At 39.3% G+C, this 25,665-nt stretch overlaps 3 protein-coding genes across 3 annotated transcripts; 2 read left to right on the top strand and 1 right to left on the bottom strand.

Moving 5' to 3' along the window:
- Position 1: 1 nt before the first annotated feature.
- LOC110039734 (ras-related protein rab7) lies at positions 2 to 5,573 on the top strand. The gene is made up of 5 exons (XM_020744883.2): positions 2 to 130; positions 2,048 to 2,119; positions 3,234 to 3,360; positions 4,183 to 4,401; positions 4,869 to 5,573. The coding sequence occupies exons 2-5, from the start codon at positions 2,067 to 2,069 to the stop codon at positions 5,085 to 5,087; spliced, it is 618 nt and encodes a 205-aa protein (XP_020600542.1). The 5' UTR covers positions 2 to 130; positions 2,048 to 2,066; the 3' UTR covers positions 5,088 to 5,573.
- Positions 5,574 to 6,781: 1,208 nt separating this feature from the next.
- On the bottom strand, positions 6,782 to 15,209 carry LOC110039729 (uncharacterized). The gene is made up of 13 exons (XM_020744875.2): positions 15,085 to 15,209; positions 13,468 to 13,550; positions 13,191 to 13,250; positions 13,047 to 13,082; positions 12,615 to 12,835; positions 12,164 to 12,429; positions 11,485 to 11,575; positions 10,758 to 10,807; positions 10,320 to 10,409; positions 9,152 to 9,231; positions 8,533 to 8,631; positions 8,153 to 8,231; positions 6,782 to 7,354 (listed from the first exon to the last, which is right to left on the bottom strand). Exons 1-13 carry the CDS (start codon positions 15,164 to 15,166, stop codon positions 7,251 to 7,253), a joined length of 1,341 nt encoding a protein of 446 aa, XP_020600534.2. The 5' UTR covers positions 15,167 to 15,209; the 3' UTR covers positions 6,782 to 7,250.
- On the top strand, positions 15,208 to 25,460 carry LOC110039724 (fibrous sheath-interacting protein 1-like). Its single transcript, XM_089281184.1, has 15 exons — positions 15,208 to 15,444; positions 15,648 to 15,720; positions 15,916 to 15,961; positions 16,472 to 16,518; positions 16,744 to 16,861; positions 17,409 to 17,557; positions 18,543 to 18,705; positions 18,879 to 18,968; positions 19,306 to 19,451; positions 19,574 to 19,672; positions 20,621 to 20,709; positions 21,321 to 21,414; positions 21,751 to 21,784; positions 23,660 to 23,775; positions 24,325 to 25,460. The coding sequence occupies exons 1-15, from the start codon at positions 15,422 to 15,424 to the stop codon at positions 24,724 to 24,726; spliced, it is 1,689 nt and encodes a 562-aa protein (XP_089137310.1). The 5' UTR covers positions 15,208 to 15,421; the 3' UTR covers positions 24,727 to 25,460.
- The last annotated feature ends 205 nt before the right edge of the window (positions 25,461 to 25,665 follow it).

Here is a 25,665-nt window from a genome sequence, read left to right as displayed (position 1 = left end):
GAAAACGAGGTGCTGATGACGTAAGAAGAAATATCGGTAAGTCACGAGACCCAGGTTTCAGGGCTCCGCCATATTCTTACGTTAGATTGTGTCGCAACGAACTTTCGGCGAGTTTGCTCTTCAGAAGACGGTAAGTACAGCGGCTGTTGTGGCGACGTTAGGTTGTACACCTTTCTTTTCAGGTATTTTCGTCTTAACGTGGCTTAATGTTTCTCATTTGTACCAAAGATCTGTGGTGCACAGTGTCAGTTCACGTCTCGAGGTCGAACGAGGGGAAGATGGCGTTTGCCGGGGTAGTCACACTTCGGCCAAATCTCAACGCAAAATGCGCGCACAGTTGTCTTTGGGTGCGATATTTGTGATCATGTTATTTTTTGGTATTCCTTCTTCCTGTTACTGTCCATGTAAGGCGTTGAACTCAATTGAGGGTCTGTGAACGTCGCAATTTACATATTCGTGCAGGTTTGAAGTTACGATCCTTCGATTTCGTAATTTGATCGAATTGAACACAGATTGCTACATCAGTGGGTTTTCATCGGCCTCAGGTTATGGTCTTAACTATTTTAGATTCTTCCCAGTTAACTTGCTGTTACGGAACATTATGGAAGAATGCCAGAATGTGGGACCATACCGATATTTTGCTGTTGTCGGACAACGCGCTAGTTCAGGAAATTATGTGGGGCATAGTCTAGCAAACCACAACATGTTTCACTTCGCAAAACTAGCATTAGACAGTGACCAGTGCTTCTTCTTTGCTAGTTTTCTTGACAGAAATCAAAGGCAGTTAAAAACCAGGTCTAATTAACCAAATAATTACGTGTTGATCTTATCGGACCTCTCAGCTCAGCTGTGAATATGTGGTAAATTTGGTTATGGATTTTTATTTAGAACGTACAGATTATGTTCAACATAGCAATAACGAAGCTTATCATTTAAACAGAACTTAGAATTAAACTCTTTCTTAATTCTGTCTGTTTGCTTGCAGCTAGTGGCAAATGAAATGAGGAAAAGTTTTTTGTTCCTCAGTTGAAAGATTTGTCAGCAAGTGTTTTAGAGGGTGCTTTTTACTTTCTTTCTGTATATGTACTTTTGAAGTTACTTTGTACAGTGGATAAAGTTAGTGTTTGGAACAAACAAATCCAGGACATCAAAAGAAACTCCAAAATTGTAGAGGAAACTGTAAGGTTGATAAACCTAAAGGAGATATTAATGAACCAAATAGGACATGGATGGTAATGAAGACTGGGAAAGAATGAGATAGATTGTAAGCAAAGCTCCTAACAAGCTTCTTAAACTAAAGTTAATCTTGAAAAATGTGCTAAATCAGAGTGTGTACTTTGGCTTCCATGGCCAAATGTTGAAGTTCTACAAGTAGTGCTAATTTCGCGTTGAAGTGCATGTAGATTTTTGATGTTTGTTTCAGTGAAGTTCACCTAATTTTATTGGGGTTGCCTAAAATTTTTTCTATGTGAAGTAGATGCAAAAAATAACCTGAAGATCACGTTCAACAAAGACTACAAAGCACATGCTAAGAAAATGTAAATTAGGGGTAGTTTGTTTCAGAAACAAAGCATAGCCATAAATTGGGGATGTATTAACTCACACCTGTCATATGATGACTACCTGCAGAAACTTGCTATGCATGTTTACATGTAGTTGCAAGGCAAAGACAAAACAAGAATATTATAACAGCAGCTTCATCACCAATACTTGCTGTGTCCTTTGAAGAAGTCTCATTGTTAAGTTCATTTGAGTGCTAAATGAACATAACTGCTCGTTCACTTTTGCTTGTGTGAGAGATATCTTATTGTTGGATTCACATTCTGTACGTACTTGGTTAACTAGAGTCTGGTTTGACTGAATTTAATTTAACATTTGAAGTTGCTGACAAAATTGAATAACTAAGATCAAGTTAAACTTTAAGTTATTTGGACTCATAATCTTGAAGTTGGTTGTTTGCCCTGAGCATAAAAAACTCCAGCAAATATCACTGACACGATAATTATTTAATGTCATTTAATTAAGACTTCCTGTTGCTTTTTGAAAGGTTTTGCAGGTAAACAACTATGGCATCAAGAAAGAAGGTTCTTCTTAAAGTCATAATCCTTGGAGACAGTGGGTGAGTTAAAACAGATGTGCCATGTGTGGTATTTGATAGTGTTTATGCTGTGTGTTCTAGGGTTCTCATTAAGTGCCCGCTGCCAGCTTAAATACAGCTACTTTGATTTCTTAGCGGCATACTTAGTGTAAGTTGTAAAGAGTAATGTGACTGTCCTTTTCTCGGGATACTCAAGGCTGTAACTAGAGAGGGGGCATTCGGTGAGGCTGTGGTACATGTACATTTTACGTTACATGTACATTATGCAGGTGATGTATTTTGTAGGATAAAAATTGAAGAAAAAGTCTTTGTAATCCCTTAATATTCTTGGCGGTTTGACCTTTTCCAAAAATGACTTATTTTAGGAAATATCTCCAAGAGAATGTTTAAAATAGCATTTCAGCGCCAGTCAGTGTCGAAAATTTCTGGGGCAACATGCTCCCAGACCTCCCTAGATGCTTGTCTCTTTAGCACTCAAATTGGTGTCAGTCATCTACTGCAAGAAACTAGCCCTCTACTTCCAAAATATTATTAATGAGAACCCTGGTGTTAAAACAAACTTCTGTACATGTCCATACAGTGCATTTTGTCAGGCAGATGAAAATTTGATCAAATCCGGAAAAGAGGCAGCTACAGAGTAAATGATTACACTAAGTCTTAGATTCTGATTTTAATAAATTATTTGTTAGATTTAGACTGAAATCCAAGAGCTGCTTCTTTCAAATTCTTGTCGAATTTGCATTTGTATGCTGCAAATGTCTGATCAAATTTCTGATCAAACTGTGCAAAAGGTGACAGGCAATCCAGAGTCACGGTGTTGGTTAACGTTGCACCTGTAGATTGTGAAGCAGTCTCATTTAAACAGGATCACCCACTTGCTCAGTATCCAACAGAGCAAATGCAAGTTTGACACAGATACCTTTCAGTGGCTCTTGCATAACTTACAAAACCCTATTTTATAAAATAGCCTGTTAGCCCCTAGGGATTCATCACACCTACTTAAAAAAAGGTAAATTTTCTCTACAGTTAACATGAAACATTGACCAGTGTACATAATTATCCTTGTGTAATTAGCAGAATGTTAATATATACTGTATGCATGTATCTAATGGCTGTTTTTCTTGTTGTATTTAAGGGTTGGTAAAACATCTCTCATGAACCAGTATGTCAACAAAAAATTTAGTAATCAATACAAGGCTACAATCGGAGCAGACTTTCTCACAAAAGAGGTGATGGTTGACGATAGGCTAGTTACGATGCAGGTAAGAGGAGCTGCCGAGTGATTTGATGCTTGTTTGCTATGCACAAGTTAATTCTTCAGTGACAAGTTATCAGATCTAATGAAACTTGTTACACAAGACAGTGATAGTTTTCCAAGAAGCCACTTTGTATAGATTGAAGTGTTGTCTCACAGGAGGAGTGTCACAAATATGATGGTACTTGTGGATTCTGCTAGCCTTGTAAAGCTATCAGGAACTTTTAACATGAGGATAAAATATAGTTAAACGATAAGGAAACTTAAGGTCAGGGATGCTGCTAAAGGGGTAACCGGTTGTTTCGCCTGATAGCCAGTTCAACCACTGTCAGTTTGTTTGGACTATAAGTCTGTTCGCCCAGGCTGAAAGTTCAAAGGATGTGTTTTTGTTGGCATTTTGAAACAAAATTACACAAAACATATTTTCTGTTCTTTAATCCGTTGACCATTGAACAAAAATTTAGTCGCCTGCACTCATAACTTAGGCCCCTCAGGTGACCGGGCATCCTTTTGGCAGCAGCCTTGATGGAGCTAACAGTCCTGGTGAACAAACTTGCATGTACAGTCCGGGCCAACTGGCTTTTGGGAGAGATAACTGCAATTCACTAAGGGCCGGCTGCTGGCTAATTTTTCTGCCTTAAATTTCATGTGAAAACAAAGACTTGGATAGACTTTGGAGCTGTCAAGGCCAGAAAAACAGCTGGGCTTGTTAATGAGCTGGCTTAGTGTCTTCTTTGTTACATCCTTGAGAAGTACAAATAGTTTATTTCAACTACAGTACCTCAAACAGTTTTACCGATTAGTATGAAATACATTTTATTATTACCAGATATGGGACACAGCAGGACAAGAAAGATTTCAAAGCTTGGGTGTGGCATTTTATCGTGGTGCTGACTGTTGTGTACTGGTCTTCGATGTGACGCAACCCAGTACCTTCAAGACATTAGATAGCTGGAGAGATGAATTCCTCATTCAGGCAAGCCCAAGAGATCCAGAGAACTTTCCTTTTGTTGTCTTAGGAAACAAAATTGACTTGGAAAACAGAGCGGTAAGATTTGCAGATTCTTTTTTAAATAACTTGTGGTCATTGTCAACATTATTTAAAGTTCTCTAATGACCCTGGCCAGGGCTCAGACCCAGAATAAAAGTCTACATACAAGCCAAGTGGCCCATCAGACTGGAGCTTATCTCTGTTTCCATAGCATGAAGCGACTAGGAGTATTTCTACTCCCCCCTGGATGGGATGCCAGTTCATTGCAGGGTTGCCCTCAGCGTTAAATTTGCCAGTACCCATTTGGAGAGACACTGTCAGAGTAAGTTGTCTTGCCCAAAAAACAACACAATGTTCCCAACCAGGGCTTGAAGATGGGAAGCTAGATCCAGAGTTGCGCACTCTAACCATGTGGCCACTGTGCCTCCAAACCCAGAGTGCTTAATGCTAATTATTGGGCTATCACATTTCCTGCGTAACACACATGAACTGGACTATACTAAACTCTACCAAAACTTCCTCAGGTCAATGCCAAACGCGCACAGTCATGGTGTCACTCAAAGAATGACATTCCATACTTCGAGACCAGTGCAAAGGAGGCCATCAATGTTGAACAAGCATTCCAGACCATTGCCAAAAATGCCCTCGCCCAGGAAACAGAGGTGGAGTTATACAACGATTTCCCTGACCAAATAAAGCTCTCTGGGGACAGCAAACCAAAATCGAATGACTGTGCTTGTTGAACAGAATTCAATAGTAACTGTAGTTCTTTGAGGTCTTGTATTGAGATGATGTATCGTATGAAAGAGGTGCAACTCCTTGCTGTAATGATTGATATACTCACTGGCCAATGAAGTAAATTGCTCAGGACATTGGCGAACTAAGACAAAAAAAATAAAGCCTGCCTTGTTCAAGTCAGTGCGCGAGGTCTAGTTACTGTCAAGGATGTGCACATTTTTACCCAAGTTTGTGGCATGGAAAAATGTCCTTAGTCTGATATTTTGTAGCATTTCATTCACCTATCTATCTGGGCTGGGAACTCAATATGTTTTTGTCAGACATTTTTCCACACAAATAGATTTATTTGCCGTTCTTGATTAAAATATTAAGCTATCACTGCATGATTCAGAATTGTGAAAATTACAGTGCACTGTATTACCTGTAGAGCATAGATTGAAATGAATGTACAATGTAAGTAATTGAAATAAAATGTAAAACTTTGGTACCAAGTTGATTTTAGTGTGTGAAGAAAATGTGAATCTGTTTTCCTCTGGAGATCTGGGTTTGATATTAGTAGCAGGTTTGCATGCAGCAAAATTAAGGAGGCTTGAACAAATTGGGAGGGGATAAGTATTGTTCCTCCATTGCACAATCTGTTTGATTTTCCCACTCCAAGGCCCTCTGTACTAGAAGTCCAGCATGTGGTAATTCATTTTATTGTCTCCTGACGTTTTATGCCGTCCCATGCAGGCACCCTGCCTTCTCAAGCATCTGTCGAGTCCGTGCCCTTAGAGTCTGGAAACTAAGGCTTTGATTCATCCCCAGGCTTCACACGGGTTGCTCGGACGTCAAACGGATGAGATACCTTCCTCCCCTCGGTTATTTGATTTTTCCTTGTTCGGCTGCGACTACGAATTAAACCGTGTTAGGAGAAAAACACCCGAGAGCCTATTTCGTGCTGCCAGGCAGAGTTAGGACGAGAGAGGCTTTTTTCTTCCTCAGTATTTTCAACGTCCTCACGGCTGCAGTCTAATGTTGTCTCGCAGACACCTCAAAAGTTGTCCTACTCGGCTCGTAAGTGGACTCAGTAGAGCCCTCGGCCCGAGGAATAGATGGAAGATGGGGAAATCCCTGCGGTTCCTATCGTATCCCCGAGGGGAAAGTGCTACAAGGAACATTGGTTTTCCCATGGTAGCATAGTCGTTCATAGTTATACAACTTGTTCCTTCAAAGACTTGCTATTCACCAGTTGAAACGACTGCAGTTCTTCAATTACTTGATGTTCTTTCAAACAGTACCCTGTATCAGGAAATCATAAAACTTTGTTTCTCTCGGGGAGTCTATTTTCTAGGGAAAGAAATAATCCCTGGATAATCTTATTTTCTTTCAGTATTATTTTCCAAAATAACTATACAAAAGTTCAAATTGAGCCCTGAAACTACTGTTACAATTGAGGGTTAAAATCCGAGGTTTCGCCGATCCAACAGATCCGAGACATCATTTGGAATCGGTGAAACCTTGGATTAAGCCTCAGTTTTAAAAATAGTTTCAGATTTGAACTTTTGTATTGTTGCTAAGTTGTTACTAAGGCGAGAAAGTTTAAGACCTAATTTTTTTTCTGTAATCGAAATGTGAGGAGGTAAGTATCTTTTACATGTTGTCCAACGCGCTGTAGCGTGAACTGACGATAGCACCTCAAAATTTACACAAACAAGAGTAGCAGAACTATCTTTATTCCATTGGTCTCTGTCTACTTCTTATTTTCAACTATAGATTGTTGATAGTGAAACGTTCTGCCTTTGATCAGAATTAGTCCGCTATAAAAATGAAGACGATAGTTGAGTGAGTTTTACATCTTAGTTCATTCATCTCTTCATTGCAGCATCGAACCTTAGTCGAGAGAACAGTTGTTTTCAATTGGACAAATCGCATTGAAGCATTCTAAGGGCTTCCAATCTTTATTAACCAATCAAAAACAAGTACACCCACTCGCGAGTACTCCCGGAAAATTGTCACTTGCCAGCCTGCCGCAATGAGGACAGGTCGTGTTGCTTAGCAACTCCGGTGTCATAAAATGCCGGCTCAGTAAATTCTCCGAGATGGGATGTCGTCCAGGTACTCATTTCCTCGACTGAACACGTGACAAACACACAAACGTTCCTTATAAGAATGAGGTTCTTTGTGGATCAAAGATCAGCCATGAGGTCGAGTCTTCTGAACTTGTCCAGGTTGAAGAAGGCGCCTCTAACAGTACGTCCACCAAAGAATCGTCCATTGAGGTCCACAAGAGCTGAAAGTAAAACGAGATAACGGAGAGAAAAGGAGAGTGAGAGAACACGAACACTTCAATAGTTGAATATCAAAGTGTTTTATGCACATTTACAGTAGAGGGAAACCTGTGTGAGTTAACCAAAACAAATTTTGAACTCTAACTGAATCGCACCACGATTTTTGACATTGAATTCAATCAAAATGTCAAAGGGATCTCAGCCAAACAAAGAAACAGAACCCCACGTTTGTCTACAGGGCCAACCTCAGTTTCTTGCTTTACAAGATGTACTTCAAAATTCCTGAAAATTAATTCCAAATGGAACTCGAACCCGTATGATTACCTATACAAACATGAAAAACTTCGAGTAATTTTTTCCTGTATATTATTAGGCTGTCTAATACAATTTTCATTCTTTTTAGCTCTCCTCGCCGACCTAATTAACTCATCCCGTTTGTTGAGAACATTCAGCGGCGGATCCTGAAGTCCTTCCCCCCCCTCACCCACCCCCCCGGGTAACCGTCCTACATCGGGTGAAGAGCTTAAGTCAGCTGGAAACTGTTGATATGGTGCAATCCGAGTCTTTAATTCCGCTAGCGACTGCTGCTCCATAAAATACAACTATTATTGTCGTTTTTCTATCACGATTGTATGCTTAAAAATAACACGCAATACCGCGTTCTCTACTCTCTGTTCAATAGCACAGACTACGAAAGCTAGCTAAGCACTCCCTCCTTAGGTTCTCCAATCTTCATTGTCCAATAAACCAGATTTTCTCTCCCCAGTTTTGGCGAAAAGATTTCTGGCACTTTTATTTACCTTTTATAGCAGACTCCACCCGCTGGAATTCCACAAAAATTCGCACAGATTCCTCTTCGACCTGCGCTCCTTGGGGAAACTGAAAACCAAATTTTTAAAAACATATAACATACGTAAAAAATTAATTTGAAAAAAAAAGTTTCTTGTCTTTCCACGCGACGTTATTTGGGAACACCTTATTTCGCTTAGTAACCTATCCCACGGAAACTGTTGGCTCAGCTAGTTCGAAAAATTAACTCTCCCTAGAGGTTACAAACACTTAATGTCAGCGCTGAGAATTTAGTTGATGATTTTCGTAATTCTCATTACCTGTCTGCTTGATAATGCATCGATACTGCAAGGAGAAATTACATGTTGATCCTGACTAAAATAACACTTACCTCGTAAATAATGACTTTGACAACCTCGCCGTATTTGGCGCATTCTTCGACAACTTCAGGTTGCAACTCTTCGTCTACTTCACCAGGGCCTACCATGTTCTAAAACACGAACAAAAGATGATGAGCACTGTCACGCTACGCTTCCGTGGAGAGAGCATGGCCTGACAGAAAAGCTGCAGGACAGAAAAGTTGCGTGACGGCCATGGACATCATGATTTATTAGGGACGGATCATTATTTTTTCAGTGGGGCTTGGGCAGTTTTCTTAAAAATATTCCTGCACCGCAAAAATTGCTGGAAAAAAAATCGTGCAAGGAGAGCCCTGGGGAAAAAAATCGATCAGGTCCTGTTTACCTACCAGGTCCTGTGTTTGACTAAAAAGAAATTCTTGCTCAAGCTATTGCCCACCAAAAAATGTCACGCACAACCTAAAGGTGAGAAAAAAATTCCTGTCCCAGAAAATTGCCCAACCCAACCTCAAAAAAATAATGGTGCGTCCCTTAATGTTTACCTTGTAAAGAGGAAAAAAACGTTATAACTATTTCATAAAATTCCATGCAATGATGCAAAGACTGGAGAGCACTCTAAAAAACACTCAAAAGAAGAAAAACGTTACTCACTCTAAGAACAACGACTTTACTTGGATTCTTCATGACATTTGTTACCGGCTCTGTGTCCTGAAGAGCAGCAGCTTTTGATTCTGTTGATCAGAAAAATATACAGTCCCAAGATCAAGTCTTCTTACTAATTGCTATAGAATTCTTTTGTGTCAGTTCTGAAAATTTCGTGGTACACAAAGGTATAGTAGGACGTAAATCTATACAACCACGATCCAATGGGCAAGCCCAAAAATACGCTAGAATCGAGGGTGCCGTACATATACATGTAGTTCGTGATTTTCTTTTTTCTCTTCACCTAATTACGTGAAAATGTGTTGATAACGTATGGAGAAATTAAATATTCATCAGTGTTTAGTTTACCTTGCTTGTGTGAATCGCGCGTGCGCAAAGACGTTCACAAACAGGTCACGCAAAACGAAATATCACGGAAAACGAAATATCACGCTATAAGATATAACACGCAAACGCTTTTAACTGATAATATTGCACTACATTTTGACTTCTACGTTCTCGTTACCCAGATTGAAATCCAACCTCATTCTACTAAGTGCCCTCGAAACTTAAATCTACCTTGCCTGCCCACGACCATTTTCCTTTAGAAATAATCGAGCGGGCGTGAAAACGCGGAGCGGGTTAAAGGAGCTCAGTCACGATATTTTGAGTTATTTTGGCCACATACAAAATTACCTTTAAATGGTAGGAAACCTGAAAATAACAGTTTAATAAGATAGAAAAATACCAAAGAGATAATGATAAACCATAAAGGAACAAGGATGGCTAAGGATGGAGAAGATTAACATGGATTACAAACGACGAATTTGAAAAATTGAGGCTAAACTTTTCAATATGCGCAAACCGTTACTGAGCTCCTTTAAAGATATCTATTTTCTTTTAACCCATCCCAACCTTTTGCATTCGCACTGATTCAATCCCTCGCGAGTTTACACTTGCTCTTGACGATCTTAACAGAGACTAGAAGATATGTGTGTGACGGAAGCGGGTGCATTACGGCGGAAAAAGAACTTTAAGCTATGACGGTCGGTGAGGACTACACAGAACTTAAACTGGTCTCCAAAAGTACCGATATATTTGTACTTATTTCTCGCGTTACTTGTACTATTATGACCGATTAACGAAAGGAAAACTGAGTTCAAAATTTAAATAATACCTTTGTCTTTGTCGATTATCTTGCCGCCTCGTTTACTAGTTTTCTCCACTTGTAAACAAGTGTTGATTCCTTGTTCCTGTTTTCCCAGACCTACACAAATATAGAAAAATAAAGCTCTTTGTCTAACTCATGTAGTCCCAAGCTTAAAGTATCAACTCTCCTAACTTGTTGGCATACATTTCCTTCCATTCTAGTTTCGAGAATCTAAAGGAACATCAAGAAAACCTGCCATGAAATGCCAGCGATCTACCACCCTCAGGGCTGAGGGTGGGAGACCTGGAGCAAGCTCATTCCCAGGGTCCTCTCCAAATCTGTTCCCTGGGAACGAGGTTGGTCAAGGAGCTGACAACGAAAGACAGTTCAGGTTAGCGAGTTGGTAGCTAATAAATATAAGTGCATTTAAGTGTTATTCATTGTGGTAAAAGAATAATGTGTTACCTTGTCCATCTTTCCATCCGTATTTAGCCATAATTTGAGATGCAACAGGACTGTAAAGTAGATTAAACAATGTTACAATAAATGTATGGTTAAACCATCACTTTCAGTAAAACTCTCGCAGGTCTCTTCAATAAAGCATCTTTCTACTTCAGCCCAATTCTAAACAAACGTTCCAAAATCAAAATTTAGCCAATTTGCTGGGTTTCCTTTACGCCATGGATGCTGAAATGTTTTAAATTTATTGCTAATCTGCCCCAGTCTTATCCAATTTTAAAGGTCGGCACACACGAGGAGGGGACTCGTCCCTGCCACAAGTCGCAGGGACGAGTCCCATCGTGTGAACTAGCCGTTTTCACCACAAAATCTAGTCGCAGGGACTAAAATTTGGTCCCTGTGACTAGTCCCACAAATTCAAACTACTTTGAACTTTTGGGACAAGTCCCTTCAACTTGTTCCTCAAAACACTTCGTGTGAACTGCTGGTGGGACAAGTACTTGCGACCAGTCTCTTCGTGTAAACTCTTCAGGGGACTAGTTGCAGGGAGTAGTCCCCTTGTGTGCGCCGACCTTAAAAAGTTGTTGCTCCATTTTAGTTTATATTTTCCTCTTTGGCGTTTTCAGGCTCTTTTTAGTATTGAGGTAATTTTTCACATCACAAAAAGACTTAATATACTGTAGCAATTGTGAAACAACTTTCTTGAGATTTGCTGGTCCTTTGTAAATCTCACCTGGCTGCAAAACCAACTTTTGGTTTTTCTCCTGTAGGATTAAAATCTGCACCACTAGAAACTGGCCAGCGCTGTTCCATGGGAGGCTCCACTGAAGAAACAACAAATGCAACAGGCATATTTTCAACTATTCACCACTTTAGAAAAGAGAAGAAACCTGGGACAAGTCTCATCACGTATCTTGCAAGTGGTTTGTGGGACTGTTGGACAGCACTTTCCACTAGCCCTGGTTATGATCCCACAAGCCACTGTGAGATGAAATTCGTCTCAGATTTCTTCTTGTTTCTAACATGGCACATTTGTTGACAGACAAACAAACAAAGTAAACTGACCAACCAATCAAGGAGAATAGTTTTGTGTGTTCTCTTAAACGTAACTGTATGTGATGCATCAGGGAAAAATATTCAAATCCAAAAGACTTTTCCAGACAAATATACAAAGAAATTCCTTGACTTTTTAAAGACTAAAATGAATGGCAGGGCCAATTAGCCAGAGCAAATTATGATATAGGCAATATCCATGATTATCAAATTCTTTTCCTTGGTATTTGGGGTATTTATGATGACTACATTTAAAAACAACCCTAGGATCTAGGAAAAAAAAAAATAAACAACTGAAGCAAGTGACTTAGTTTGCTTCATACTGGCTACAACCCTGAATGAAATTCTAGAAAACAAACCTTGTGTGTCCTGCATAAGAGAGGGAGGAGGAGCAATTGCTGCCCCTCCACCAAAACTTGGACGAGATGACTCTCTTCCATAGCTGTCACCATCGTCATCACCACGGCGTCTTCCTCTATCTCTGCCCCTGTCTCTGTGGTAATCGCGATCTCGATCTCTGTCACGATCTCTGTCCCGGTCCCTCTCCCGATCTCTGTCACGGTCCCTGTCACGGTCCCTGTCACGATCTCTATCACGATCTCTGTCACGGTCACGGTCTCTGTGCCTATGGAATCAAAGAATGATTACTACGAATTTGTACATGTGCATGCAGGGAGTTTAGGAAAATCTGAAAGTGTACGACAAACATTTACATAAATGTCTTTCAATTTAGTAATAATAATAATCATCATCATCATCATCATCATCATCATAATTTCTCTCAAACCTCAAAGGCTTCGCTGGCCTTACCTATCTCTGTCATAATCCCGATCTCCTCGTGATCTGTCTCGACTTTCTGTTCTCTCTGACCTTTCACCTCTGTCACCTCTCTCGTTTTCTTTGTCTTCTCTAAACTTTGCCTTGACAACTTCGTATTCATTTGGTCTCATTGGATCGTACTCATCAACTACAATAGCAAGTGATGCTTCTGTCTCAATGAAGGGTTCTGGAACTTTTTGTACGTCCACGTCCTAGCACAAAAAGGAAGAAAAAGTGGGTAAATATGTCTCATGCAACCTTCTCTAGTTTACAAATAACAGCAGGGTTGTCACAGAGTTTAAAAGTAAGCCACATCATTGTTTTAAAAATGTGACAGGGAACTGCGAAGTATGCATCTTTTTGTGGAGAGTCATGGATTTTTTTTTATGGAATGGAAACAGAATATTTCTACATAGAGCTTACCACCATTTCTCTGCCATCAAGATCTGAACTTGAATCCTACAAAACATAAAAAAAGCTGCATCAACAAACATACTTTTAAATTATAAAAGTGAAAATTTAACTAAAATTAAACAAATGATCATAATAAAGCTAAAAAAAAATTACCTCCAAATCTTCATTTTGTCTCTTATTGCCCAAAACTACCTGATTGACTGATTTTGGTCGCTGAAATGTAAACGCCAAAAAGTTATTCCATAATTAATGGCACACCCTAGATAACAAAACATTGACTTGAACTGGAAAATCTGAGAGTTTTCAACAAATCACAGCACAAATTTGAAACAAAAGAAATCACGTGAGTTTGTTCTGACCAATCATGCTAGAGCAACAAGAATGCTAACTGTTGGAACAGACTGGTTAATATTACATATCTAGAACTTACAGATGCTGACACTGGTCTGGTCTGTGCAACTTTCTTCCTCTGTAACTGAGTCTGTAGAAGTTTGTAACTTGACGACCACCCAGCTGCAAGATAGTTAATTGGTCAGGACAAAATAAATAATTATATCATTAATTAATACGTCAATGGCTAGACGTTTATATAACACTCATGAATGTGAGCACTCTGTCAAATAGTTTCAACACTTGCTCCTCTCACTATTTTTTCCACGTTAACTTGGCCTGCTTGTTTATCTATCCACTAGCATTGAGAGACATCTGTGTTCTGACCTAAACATTCTGATACTTGTGTGATACAAAGCTCTACAGAAACCCATGTAATGTTTCTGATTCATTGTTGCTTGGTGTTTGTTTACTGTGTACACACAAAAAGAGATCAGAGACACTAACACTGTACATTAATATCTCTGTAGAACTATGACATATCCAATATTATATCTCTAATAAAGGGAAAGAACTCAACATTGAAAGTTTAGGATGTCGATTCATTAACTGAGTGAAAAAATGACACAGTGTTTGTGTTCAACAGTAATGCATAAAATACTTCATGAAGTGACTCATATCAAACATTGCACCATCACCAATCATTCATAATCATTGATTTTGGGAGCTATCAAAAACCCTTACTGGTTTCTGGAATAACAGGACATATTCATATTCTCTGTATTGGGCTGGAACTAGCTTGCAATGGAGGCTCCAGTTGGGGAATATCATAAAAAATGGAGTAATGTCATTTGCATTTGCAAAGATTCCCTGCATTAGCCTCAGTTGCAAGGTAGTTCCAGTCCAATACCAAGAATATGAATATGGCCTATTGTGTAGTTCCTGAAAATAAAGGAAAGTATGAAGCTGAACTAGGATTTCCAGAGTGATGGTGGAGTTTAAAACCCAAAAAATCTTCCATGTGATACTGAAGGAGGGGGTGGGGGGGGGGGGGGGGTGGGGGAAGGAGAGGAGTTGGTATACATGTACAGTGTAGATACTTTCTGGAACAACACAAAGTGCACCATTACACAGTAAGACAACTCATATTCTTGGGAACATGTACATTTTCTTTTGTGTATACAAATATGGCATCAACGCCGATATAAGGCATCTTATGGCATATTGTAAAACAAATTATGCTGGAAATTTTGGACAAGATGCAATACATGTAACTTATATAATCATAGAATGGATGGGGTACTAAAGTTCTGCTTTGTACATATATAGTCGTACAGTCTTCACCAATTCCCTAACTCACAGTTTGAAAGATTGATACGTGTTTTTTTCGGCAATTTGACATCACTGTCTTTAAAAATAAAAGTTTACAAGGATTTAGCATGGTTTGTTGTCTCATCATTTCACATTTAAAAACATTTTAAACGTGTGTATTTTACATCTAATCTGCAAGGTAACGAGTAAAGCTCAGGTTTAAGCCTAGGTCATTGCTTTTAATTTTTGGCGATCATTCGAAAGCTAAAATGAATCGCATTGCATTGAGTACTCCGATCTTCAAGACAACTTTGCGTTGAAAAAAATGTTAAGAAATACTGAAATTCGCTTCAGTCAACATAACAGAAATACAGAACAATGTTAATAAAATTGTAAATAAACTCACAAAGCTTGGTAATATCAGTTCCTTCGGTGGAATTTGATTGCATAGGCACACCATCGATGTCGACTCCATCGTAAAGCGACATGTTGGTTCGCCTCCTGAAGACACTGAAAAGCAATAGCTTGGTAGCCGCGCGTATAATCCAACATGGCGACCTGTCAGTCGTAAATTTTGTTTACCACAAATTTGACCTTTATGCAGGTGTTTTGCCTTTATTTCTCGCGTAGATAAGAGATAATCTTTAAACTGAAAATCTATGATGTTATTCTTGTGTCTTGTGGAGAAGGTTTTTGCTCCTGTCTGGGGTTGCTCAGCTGGCTAAATCTACAACGAAGTTGTCATGGAAATCGTGTCGGAAGGAAGGTTGGTGTCCTATAAGATAAGTTTAGATTTTAAGTCTTGAAATACTATTACTACATCAGACATGTTATCTGTAAGAAGTAGAAGTAGTGAGATAAATGTGTATAACAGTTGCAGCATTAATATCAAAAGTTAAGTTATTATATTAGATAACTTAGATGAACCATATATCAATTCTCAGTTAGCTCGATGATACTTTTTTCCAGTTTGGAGTCTATTAGCAGACCTGCAAGCTGTGATACTACAAGAAGTAGGGATCTGCAGCTGCCACAAGCTCATGTAAGCCTTTATGATTTTCTAGGGCATGTCTTGACCAAAATTTACCCCCTAAGAGAAAGAGTTGGGAATAACCTGATTTTTTGCAGTGTCGTCAAATGACTTTTGCTTCTTATTTGCCTTATGATGCAACAAAAAACAACAACTGACAACTCAGTAGGTTAATGCACATGTTTTATTTTTATTTTATTGCAACAGAAACATGGCCAAATGAAAGGATTCCTAGAAGAGCTTCCTCCTGAAGGTAAAGTTCAATGTGGCTAAACGTAATTCAGGCAAAGGTTGAGTTCAGCCAATGCTGGCCAGTGGTCTCTACATGGTTTTGCAAGGCTTACGTATGTGTTTTGCTTGCCAGCTGTGTGAGAATGTGCAGTTTGCCTTGAGTGCCATTTGTGCTTGTAGCTTGCTCTTGCTCCCTCACCTTCCAGGTGCCTCGAAAACTCAGACCCTCTGGGTGTCTCAAAAACTCAGACCTCAGACCCGAAAAACTCAGACCCTCTGGGTGTCTTGAAAAATAGCTACACTCAGGACTATAGCTAGTTGCTTCATGCCAAAGGTAGAAGTCTACAAAAATGTCTACACCATAAATGGCATATAAAAACATGCCACAGTCATGCTGAAAGAACAAGTGTTTGTATTATGTGAAAGCCAAGAGAACCTCTGGCAGCATGGAGCACTCTATTTTGAGTGCAGATTTTACTCTCTATATTAATCACTACTCTATTGTAACACTTTCATGTCCAATGACTTTTAGCCGTCACGGTCAATCTTGATGAAGACATAGACTCCGAGGATGACCCGGTAAGTTGAGATTTTGATAGTAATAAGGATACACACCTGAATGGATTGATCATTGATTTTTTACTCATAAAGAACAAGCTGTAATATTAGTATAGAATATCCCACTCTCCTATTAGCATAGAAGTTGTTTCACATAAAGTTACAGTTTTCTGTTTCCCAGGTTTTATCTCAATGCCAAACAGCTCAGCATCACCAGAACATTTCTTTCATTCACCTTTGTTGCAGATTATTTCTCCAGTTGAGAATGATGTAGTTTTAGAAGACATGTTTGAAAGAACTACAACAGCAAACAGCAATGCAAGCATAGAGGAAGAAATAGATGAAGGAGAGGACAAAGTCTCTGGTAATTCAAAGCAATTTTTCATCCACTCAGTATACAGGGATTTCATTACCGTTTTCAGCAGGAGGATAACTGGTTTTCACAGGTGGACAAAACTATTAGAACTGAGTTTCTTTGTAAGAAAACCTTTCTGCCTGATGGTCAAACCAGCCAGGCAAAATCATCCTCACAGCCGGTCAATTTGCGCGGTGCCCGACCCATAATGAAACCCCTGAGTATAATCATAGTCAGTGATGTAGCAAAGAAAGTACTAATTATAGCTGGCTCATTAACAAGCGCGCTAGCTTTTCTGGGCCTGGCACCTCCAAAGTTACCCCAAGTCGTTGTTTTTGTGTGAAATTTCTTTCAGCCAGTGAACAAACCAGGAGCAGGTCCTTACATGTAGCTACATTGCTGTGTAGTCTGAGCCAACTCTGTACTACTGACATGTTGGTTGACAGATTTCTCTGATTGAACACAACTGAAACATACTAGGCTACAAGAAACAATGATCACCGTAACTAATAACTAAAACTGATTTAACTCATATTTCTTGGTTTACCAACTGAAGAGACGGGTGCTTCTGATAAAAGTGCTCATGTAGTCAAACATGAGGAGTCTCAGGATGAGAGCACAGCTGAGGCAAACCTGGACCCAAAAATACGAAAAGGACTTGAGAGAATAAGAAAACTGGATGCAATTCTTGCTGATAAGCTCAAGGTAAACTATCTGTCAATATTATCTTAAAGTTGGAGTCAAATTTCTTCTTGTCTCCAATATCTCATGGCTTTCAGAGTTAGAATTTGTTTACAGTGTCATGTTATATCTTGTTTAATTTCATTTTGCAGTTTACTCTTTTAAAACCTTGATGAACCAGGAAATGATAATTTTGTAATTTTTCAGTAACCAAGGCTGTAGTCTAAGAAAAATTAGGAGCCCAAAGGTTCCCAACCTTAAAATCCTGGGTGCCCAGTACTTAAGTATATATGAAAAAAGTAAGTTTTTCCAGTCACCCAAAGGCTAAAGTTAGTCACCTGTGGTACATGGGTGCCTCTAGAGCACAGCCCTGGAACAGTGTACATAGCTGCTATTAGTAAATGTACCAAACTCAACTGAAGATATATTTTCTAGATCCTTATTTATCTCCATACTTTTCTTTTGATGTTAGTTCTGAGAATTTGATGGTACACCAAGAAAATATGATATCCTCTTGTTGCTCTTTATTATCATCGTCTTTTGTTCACGTGATATACCAATGAGAAATAAGGTGCTTGTCACCCTTGGCCTGCAAATAAATTATTATACATAGTACTGACTTGCTCATGAATATCATATGATTTTATAAAATTTATTGTTATCTACTGTATACATCGTGGCGCTGCACTGGTCTCATGATTAGTGCGCTTGACTCTGCATCAAGCGGTCCAGGTTCAAGCCCTGGCCGAGGACATTGTGTTGTGTCCTTGGGCAAGACACTTTACTCTCACATTTCCTCTCTCCACCCAGGTGTTTGAATTAAATGGGTAGCGGCGAACTTAATGCTGGTGTAACCCTGCGATTGACTAACATCCCATCCAGGGGGAAGTAGAAATACTCCTAGTTGCTTCATGTTAAACTCTAAGAGGTAAGCTTTGGCCTGATGGGCCTCTTGGCTTTTATGCAGGCTTTACCTTACTGTATACTATCAATTTTTATAATCAAACAGAAAGAAAAGGAAATCAAAATTCATAGAAGGCAACTGGAAAAGAAGTGGAGAGAAGAAATAAGTCAACTGGATCAGCAGCGAGAACAAGAGGGTCATGGGAAAATAGAACTGGGTGTTGGCCATGCCCTCGCTCTTGGTCCACCAACTGATGACAACTTACCAGGTAATTTTTTGCTCAATAATTCTTTTTTGTCACATTAAGGACACAAATACATCTATGATTTTAATACAAGATCACAAACAAGTAAGTCCCTAGAGATGCTTGAAGCTTACTATTTGTAATATTTGCTTTGTAAACTAACAGAAACCTTTTTCTATTTTCCTTGTTTATTGTAGATGAAGTTGAGTCTATACCAGTGACTCCATTGTTTGCTACACAACCCATTCCTAATGAACAAGAGAATATGACCTGTCCCTCTGAAAGAGGTAAGACCTTGTTGATATTCACTTATCAGCCCATATATAGCTCAACAGAGAGCTTCCTAGGCATGTACAATGTAGCACATGCAAAGTCTAAGTATGTCCAATGTGGCCGAGGTTCTATTCTGGTCGGTGCTATATCAGTGGGTTCACGGTTTGTTGTTGGTTCTCGCCTTGCTCCGAAAGTTTTTCTCAAGGTTCTCTGGTTTTCTTCCATTTACTAAAACCAACATCTTCAAATTCCAATTTGACCAGGATAGAGGACCCACGTGAAAACCAGCTAGGGCTGATGTGGCTTGCTCTCTAGATATTGTGATTTATTATGAATGTTCTTCCTCTGCAGGTGTCAGCTCTAGCTGTGATTCCTGGGCAGAACAAGATATTGATGATGTGGAGAGCAAAAGTTCAAAGAGAACGCGTAAGAGAAGAGGAAGCAAACAGTCAAAATCCAAAGGAAAAGAACAGAACTTTGTGAAGCGAAACATTGAGGTGGAATTTATACCCCTTCTGTGCCATTTTCGAAATGCTTTTTTTATTATCTCTCTTGGTGAATGTTTTCTTTTCGTACATTTACTATCTTGGAAACAATAGTCTTTTTTGTTTGGTTGTAGTTGGCAGCCGATGCAGGGAATGTGATTCCCATGACAGAAGCGGAGAAAAAACGATTAGAAGCGCTTCTGTCGGATGAAACAGATCTACTGATGGTGGAGGTTTGTACCTGACAGATTTAATCACTATTTAACAGGCTGTCGCTTGTCTAGTATCTCTCTAATGATTCAGTGGTGGTTAAACCAATCACGGAGCAGCAAATAAGCGTAGTATTAAAGTGGTACTATGATCAAATTTTTACCCCTTGATTTTTTAGGTGTATCCCATAGAATTCCGTGAAGTAACAACAATAACAATAACAATAACATTTATTATTTGTATTGCGCCTTTTCTATAAAATATTCAAAGCGCATCACAACAATAATTAATAACTAAAATTTTACAAATCTTCCTATCAAAATCATAAAAAATATTTACATTAAATGGGTAAAAGATAATTACAAATGAAGATATAGATATGCTAAGATAACTGAAACGATTCCTTAAATAAAAATGTCTTAATTAAAGTCTTAAAAGATTCTAAGTTCGTTGCTTCGCGCGCGGACCTTGGCAGCTTATTTCATAGGAAAGGAGCAGCTACCTGGAAAGCTCTGTCTCCCAATGTTTTCTTGGCTTTCACACTTGGTCTTTCCAACAAACGACCGTTGTCGTTGCGCCTCAAATAAAAACGCCATTTTCCGTTTTCAAATATCTGCATTAGTTCCGGAGATATTTAAGTTTGAAAATGTGTAAAATATGCAAATAGGATGACTGATGACGTCACACACTCAACCCAATATTATATTAAGTATATAAATAGAGCTATCTCGGTCAATTTGCAGGGGTGATCTGGATCAGGATCAGTGATCCAAGATCACTCGGATCATGGTGTATTCAGATTCCTCGGTTCATTTTATGCACAATGATCCGAATGATTTTGGATCACTGATCCGGATCCAGATCACTCCAAAGGAACGCACCCTAACAGGCTAAGCTGTCGAGCAAGAATTGCATCAGTTTTTAGAATGTACATTTAGTTGAAGATTGTTGCATGACATTTTGCTTTACAGAATGCTTACTCTGAAGGACTATCATTACCAGCTGGTGAGGGTTTCACTCTGGACAGTGAGTCACTCGCTTCACTCGCCGATATAGACAGGTAAGATCTGTGGAGGGTTTTCAGTCAATGCCTTAAAATTCAGTTTGATCTTCATCAAGTGCTAGAAGTTTGCTAATGGGGGGATAAAAATGGAATATACCATTGATTACATTACTTGCAAAACATTTCGGACGTTTTATTTTTTATCTCCTTCAGGCGGACAAATTTCGGACAACAAGTTTGGACACTTCGCTGAAGCATAGCTTATAAATTAAAGTAAATTTATGCTTACCAAACACGAATTACACTGGAACAACATCTGTGAAAATGATAGGTTTACTGCACCCTCCAGGTTATACGAATACACCGACGAGAAAATAGCACAAATTTCATCAAGCCGTTACAGCCGTTAAACGTATGCCAAGTAGTGTCTCAACTAGAGTTCGCTCCATGAGGCCCGGTATGAAGCAAACTAAGAGTTTGGACCTACTTAAAGGTTTTATACTTTACTATAATTATTTCAGACGCTTAAAATTTCGAACGCTTAAAAAGTTCAGACGGTTTTAATTTCGGACGTCGTCCCCGCGAAATATATTTAATTTGCAAGTAGTGTACGCAGCTTCTTGTCTTATTGAATGTAGGTGTTAACCTTACTTTGCTCTTTCCAACAGCAAACTGCAGGAACTTGTTCCCCAAGAAGAGATTGACTTATTAGCAAGTCAAGAATCTTGGAAATTTCACAGAGAACTTGACCACATCTCACAAGTAAGTTGTTGTTGTTTGGTTTTTTTGTACAAAGTTTTAGTTTTTAACAAACTACAAGTGTTCGCCAGTAACGACCAGCTCCGTAACTGAAATTGGTTGATTGATCAGTTACATACAGAACAAAAGTACTGAGTGAAATTTGGCAATCGGCAATTTTCTCGTGTGTGGTCTGTAACGCCAGACGAACAAAGGCTGAAAACCTTTGACTAGTTTTTGCTTTCCATGCGTCTTTTCGCGACCTTATCGTAAGATATAAGTTGCTGATAACGAGGTTTGTCAATATACAGTGTGGGTTTTTTTATTCTCATTTTAAAAACTTCTGACTTGCTGATTTAGGATGGGTCAAGTGCGAAAGATGTCGACACCATAGGTAAGTGTCGTGCTACTTTAATTTTGGCATGAACTCAACAAGCTTCAAAAGTACTACTAACAAAAGAAAATACAATATAACAGCTCGATTTTGTTTGGCAGTACTTTTAAAAATGCCTAAATCTATTAGGAAGTGACGATTGCTAAGGAGAAAAAGGATGGAACTAGATTGCAATATTGATAGACTTGAAAATGCGAGAACATTTCGAAACACTACTGTAGTATTTTGAGTGTTGCTTGGATTTCTAGAGATTTTACTAAAGAAATCTGCGAGGAGTGTTTTTCTGTGTTGGTTTAAGGTTACAGTATACCTTCAGGGGTGTCTCGCGCGCAAGCGATGTAGCGCGTGCAGTTTAAGCTGTAGCTACCTAAACCCCTATATCAAATTAAAGTTTATGGAGCTGGCTATCAAACTATACCAAGAATTTTGAAAGAAAATGAATTGTCGAATTTTTCACGACCACTAAATGCGAGCGCCCGAATCACCTTTCGAAAGCTACAAGTCAAAGCGAATTTCCTTTTTCGCCAATTTAATTTTTTCCCCGGTTTCAGGGCCCAAAGCGCTTAAAAAACCTGTCTGCGTTTTGGCATATTCAATTGCAGTAAAAAGTTACAGAACATTTTCGAAATAGGATTAAAAAAATGTGGAGTGATCGTACAAAAATCGCTCTCGAAGAAAAAGTATTTCGTAATTAACAATTCCCAGACACGCTTTTGTAGTTTATGTGTTAAACTAGCCACTGTCCAAATGTAAGAGCAAATGAACAAATTCCCTTTGAGTTATAACTCTTTAAAGTGTCTGCTTCAAGTGAAAAAATTTATTCGAGAAAACAGCGCTAAGAAAAATTTTCTGCTTCGCAAACAAACTCCGCCCACAAACGCCTTCAACTGGGTTCTCAGATAACTAAGCCAATCAGTGCAGGGAAAGTTTAGTACCGTTAACCTCCTGGTGAAATTTACACGCGAATCTCTAAAAAACTCTTGTGTTTCGCAATGCGGTCAAGGAACCGAAGGCAGAGAGATAATTTTTCTGTAGCTCGGTTTTTCTTGAAGCTGGTCTGGAAAAATGGGGAAGACTAAAAAGGATACGAACGTTAGAGTGGCTGAGCGAAGGAAACAAACAAAAGAAAGCGCCGAGAGCAACTGTGTGTGGGCAACTGTGCATGGATTATACTTCAAATGGTCTCAGTGAGTCCGACGATTCGTCGATATCGGACTCATCAGAAGAGTCTCTGTCAGCATCCCTGTTATTGCTGTCAAGTTCCGAAATTTTTACAGAACCTTTCTTTTCTCTTACCACGAATATTTGCTCGCCTTATACGATAACTATAGCTTCATCCGCGTGGCGAATTTTCGCTTCTTCACTCATTGATGTATTTTCATTCGTTCTTCGCTGTTTGCGCTTTTTCGAACTGGTCCATGGTTTAAACGTGGTCTATGTTTACTTATAACTTAATAGAGACACGCCTAATACCAAAAATGCTGGGTAGTCAGAACAACAATGCTGATCAACTGATCAACTGAGTAGTCAATTCGTGACATCGACATAGGTAATTCCCGCGAAAATCGTCTCAGTTGATTGCATACGCGCCATAGGGCTGTCAATCAAGAGGTAAACTTTTACTTCCGGTGAAAACATAAAACCGCCATTTCTCCGCCAATATTTAGCCTTTTTCAAAAATTTTTTTCAGAAATTAGAGATTATTCTTCGACCACTATTTTGACCCAAAAATCCAAATTTGAAGAAAATTGCCGACCCGAAGGTATACTGTAACCTTAATTTCATATCGCTTTTATTCCATAAATCGAGTGAACAGACCCTGAATTTCATTGCAAGGAATTTGAAACGAGCTTGTTGGTTGCTGCGTTTTTGTAGGACTGGGAGAGAGGATTCTTCGAGAGGAGAAAGAAATGAGAGAAATGAAGAACAGATTGTTGGCTATCGAGGCCGAACTTCAAACCCTCTACAGAGAGACTGGTGACGAATCTGAGGTGAGTCGGGAATTTTTCCATCGTGCATATGCGCAGCTTATGTTCAGGAGACTTTCTTTTGACGACCGTCTCCTTTTGGCATTGGTTATCTTTCATGTGGAACACTTAGCCTAACATCATTAGTCCTCTATCTAGCGGGGTCGCCACAGGTCAGGGAAGAAAACCAGTTCTTCAAGTCAGGGAATTATATTTTGAGTCAGGGAAAATTGACATTTTGAAAAAAAAGTCAGGGATGATGTACGCATGATTTAATACCTTTGAAGGCTGGAAGAAACATTTGGGTTACTGTGATCTAAACGATATTTTTCCTTAATGAAGAAGGAAAATTTGTTGAAAATTATCAGTCTTAATGAACGAGTAGAAGAAGAAGCCGCTACTAGTTCTGACATTTTGCATTTCTTTGTAGTCTATGGCAACCATATCTACTTGAGTATTCTGCAACCCGTACATGTCTCTTTTGAAGACATTTGTGAGTCACAAGAAGTAGTGATAATAGTCAGACCAAGTCCTTCTCGCAAACAGGCATTGAACTGTATGTTTGTTCCTCAGGCCGGCTTGTCAGAGGACATATTAGCGAGGCTTATCGACGTCAGCTCAAGAACTACATCAAGGAGCACAACAGTATCGGAAAGTGCAATGTCAGCGCTCTCTTCCATCAGACCTGGCGACGAAATGATACACGAGGAGGAAAAACCTCCAGCGTTAGCAATACTTGACGGCAATGTTGACACGAGAAGTGAGAGCAGGCAAGGTTCGCACCGAAGCTCGGTCACTCCGGATGATCAGAATGATACCGCCCGAGCTAACAGTCGACAGAGTGTCAATAGTGTAGATTTCAATGGGAGTAGACAGCAGGGCAGCCGTTCAAGGGGAGAATTGAATTCACGGAGCAGTACAAGAGATTCAAATCGTGATAAAGAACATGGCAACCGGCCAAAGAGTAGAAATTAGTGTATAGTGGCAGATAATCTGGTGCCTCCCTCCAACTGATACCATGGGCCACCTTCACTCCCCCCTAGGGCACGTCTTCACCTCTCTCCCCCTCCCCCCCTTCGTGAGTGCCTCTGGATTCCGGCCTGGATTCACCACTGCGTACACTAGGAAAGCTAATATATTTGTAATAAAAATAATGCAAATCGGATGGTCAGAGTTCGATTGCATGTTTAAGACAGGCTTCCAACTTAGTGGAATATTAAACGCAAGAATCTCGTTGTATTCATTCAGAGCCTCCTACCAACACTTGAGACAGTCTTTCCGAGACAAAACAGGCTTTGAATACCAGTTTGAGTATAAACATTGTTTCGCAAACGATAGTCAACGCAAAAAAATTCCAACATAGACATTGAACGTGCTTTACTCAAGTCAGTTTCCACGGGAGTGTTTTATTTATACAAAGCGGTGTGAAAGGTTTCAAAGAAATCGAAGAAGTTTCAAAGGGAGGAACGACTTTGCCAATAGAATAAAGGTAAACCATCAGCCTTTCCTTGCAATTTTGTGCAAGACCAAATATTAGCTCCTGGCTCGCTCGTAAGATTAAAACATTACAGAGTGTAAAGAGAAGTGATAAATACGTATTTTCCAAAGATGTGGCTTTTGTACATACACCCCAAACTTGTTAGTCGTTGGAAAACAAGAGTTTAATGTAAAATAAAAGAGGGCAACTGAAGTATTGTCCAGTGAAACAAGTCTGTTTCATTACTCTCAGTGTTGATTAAATTCACAGACATTGTACTATACTGGTCCTTTTCCCGTTATTTGGAATTGCTCCGGCTTGCTACCCGTGTGAAATGACGCGATCGCAATGTTTCCACATCTTGAAATCACAAAACAAATAACAACTAACGTAGGGTCGCATACCAGTGCGTCAGCTCTCGTGCAAATTTTATCTTC

This window comes from Orbicella faveolata, unplaced genomic scaffold, assembly GCF_042242905.1.
Source record: "Orbicella faveolata isolate gen_17 unplaced genomic scaffold, um_ofav_v1 contig_48, whole genome shotgun sequence".
In the NCBI taxonomy this organism is placed as follows: Eukaryota; Metazoa; Cnidaria; class Anthozoa; order Scleractinia; family Merulinidae; genus Orbicella; species Orbicella faveolata.
This window is presented reverse-complemented; position numbering and strand designations above follow the sequence as displayed.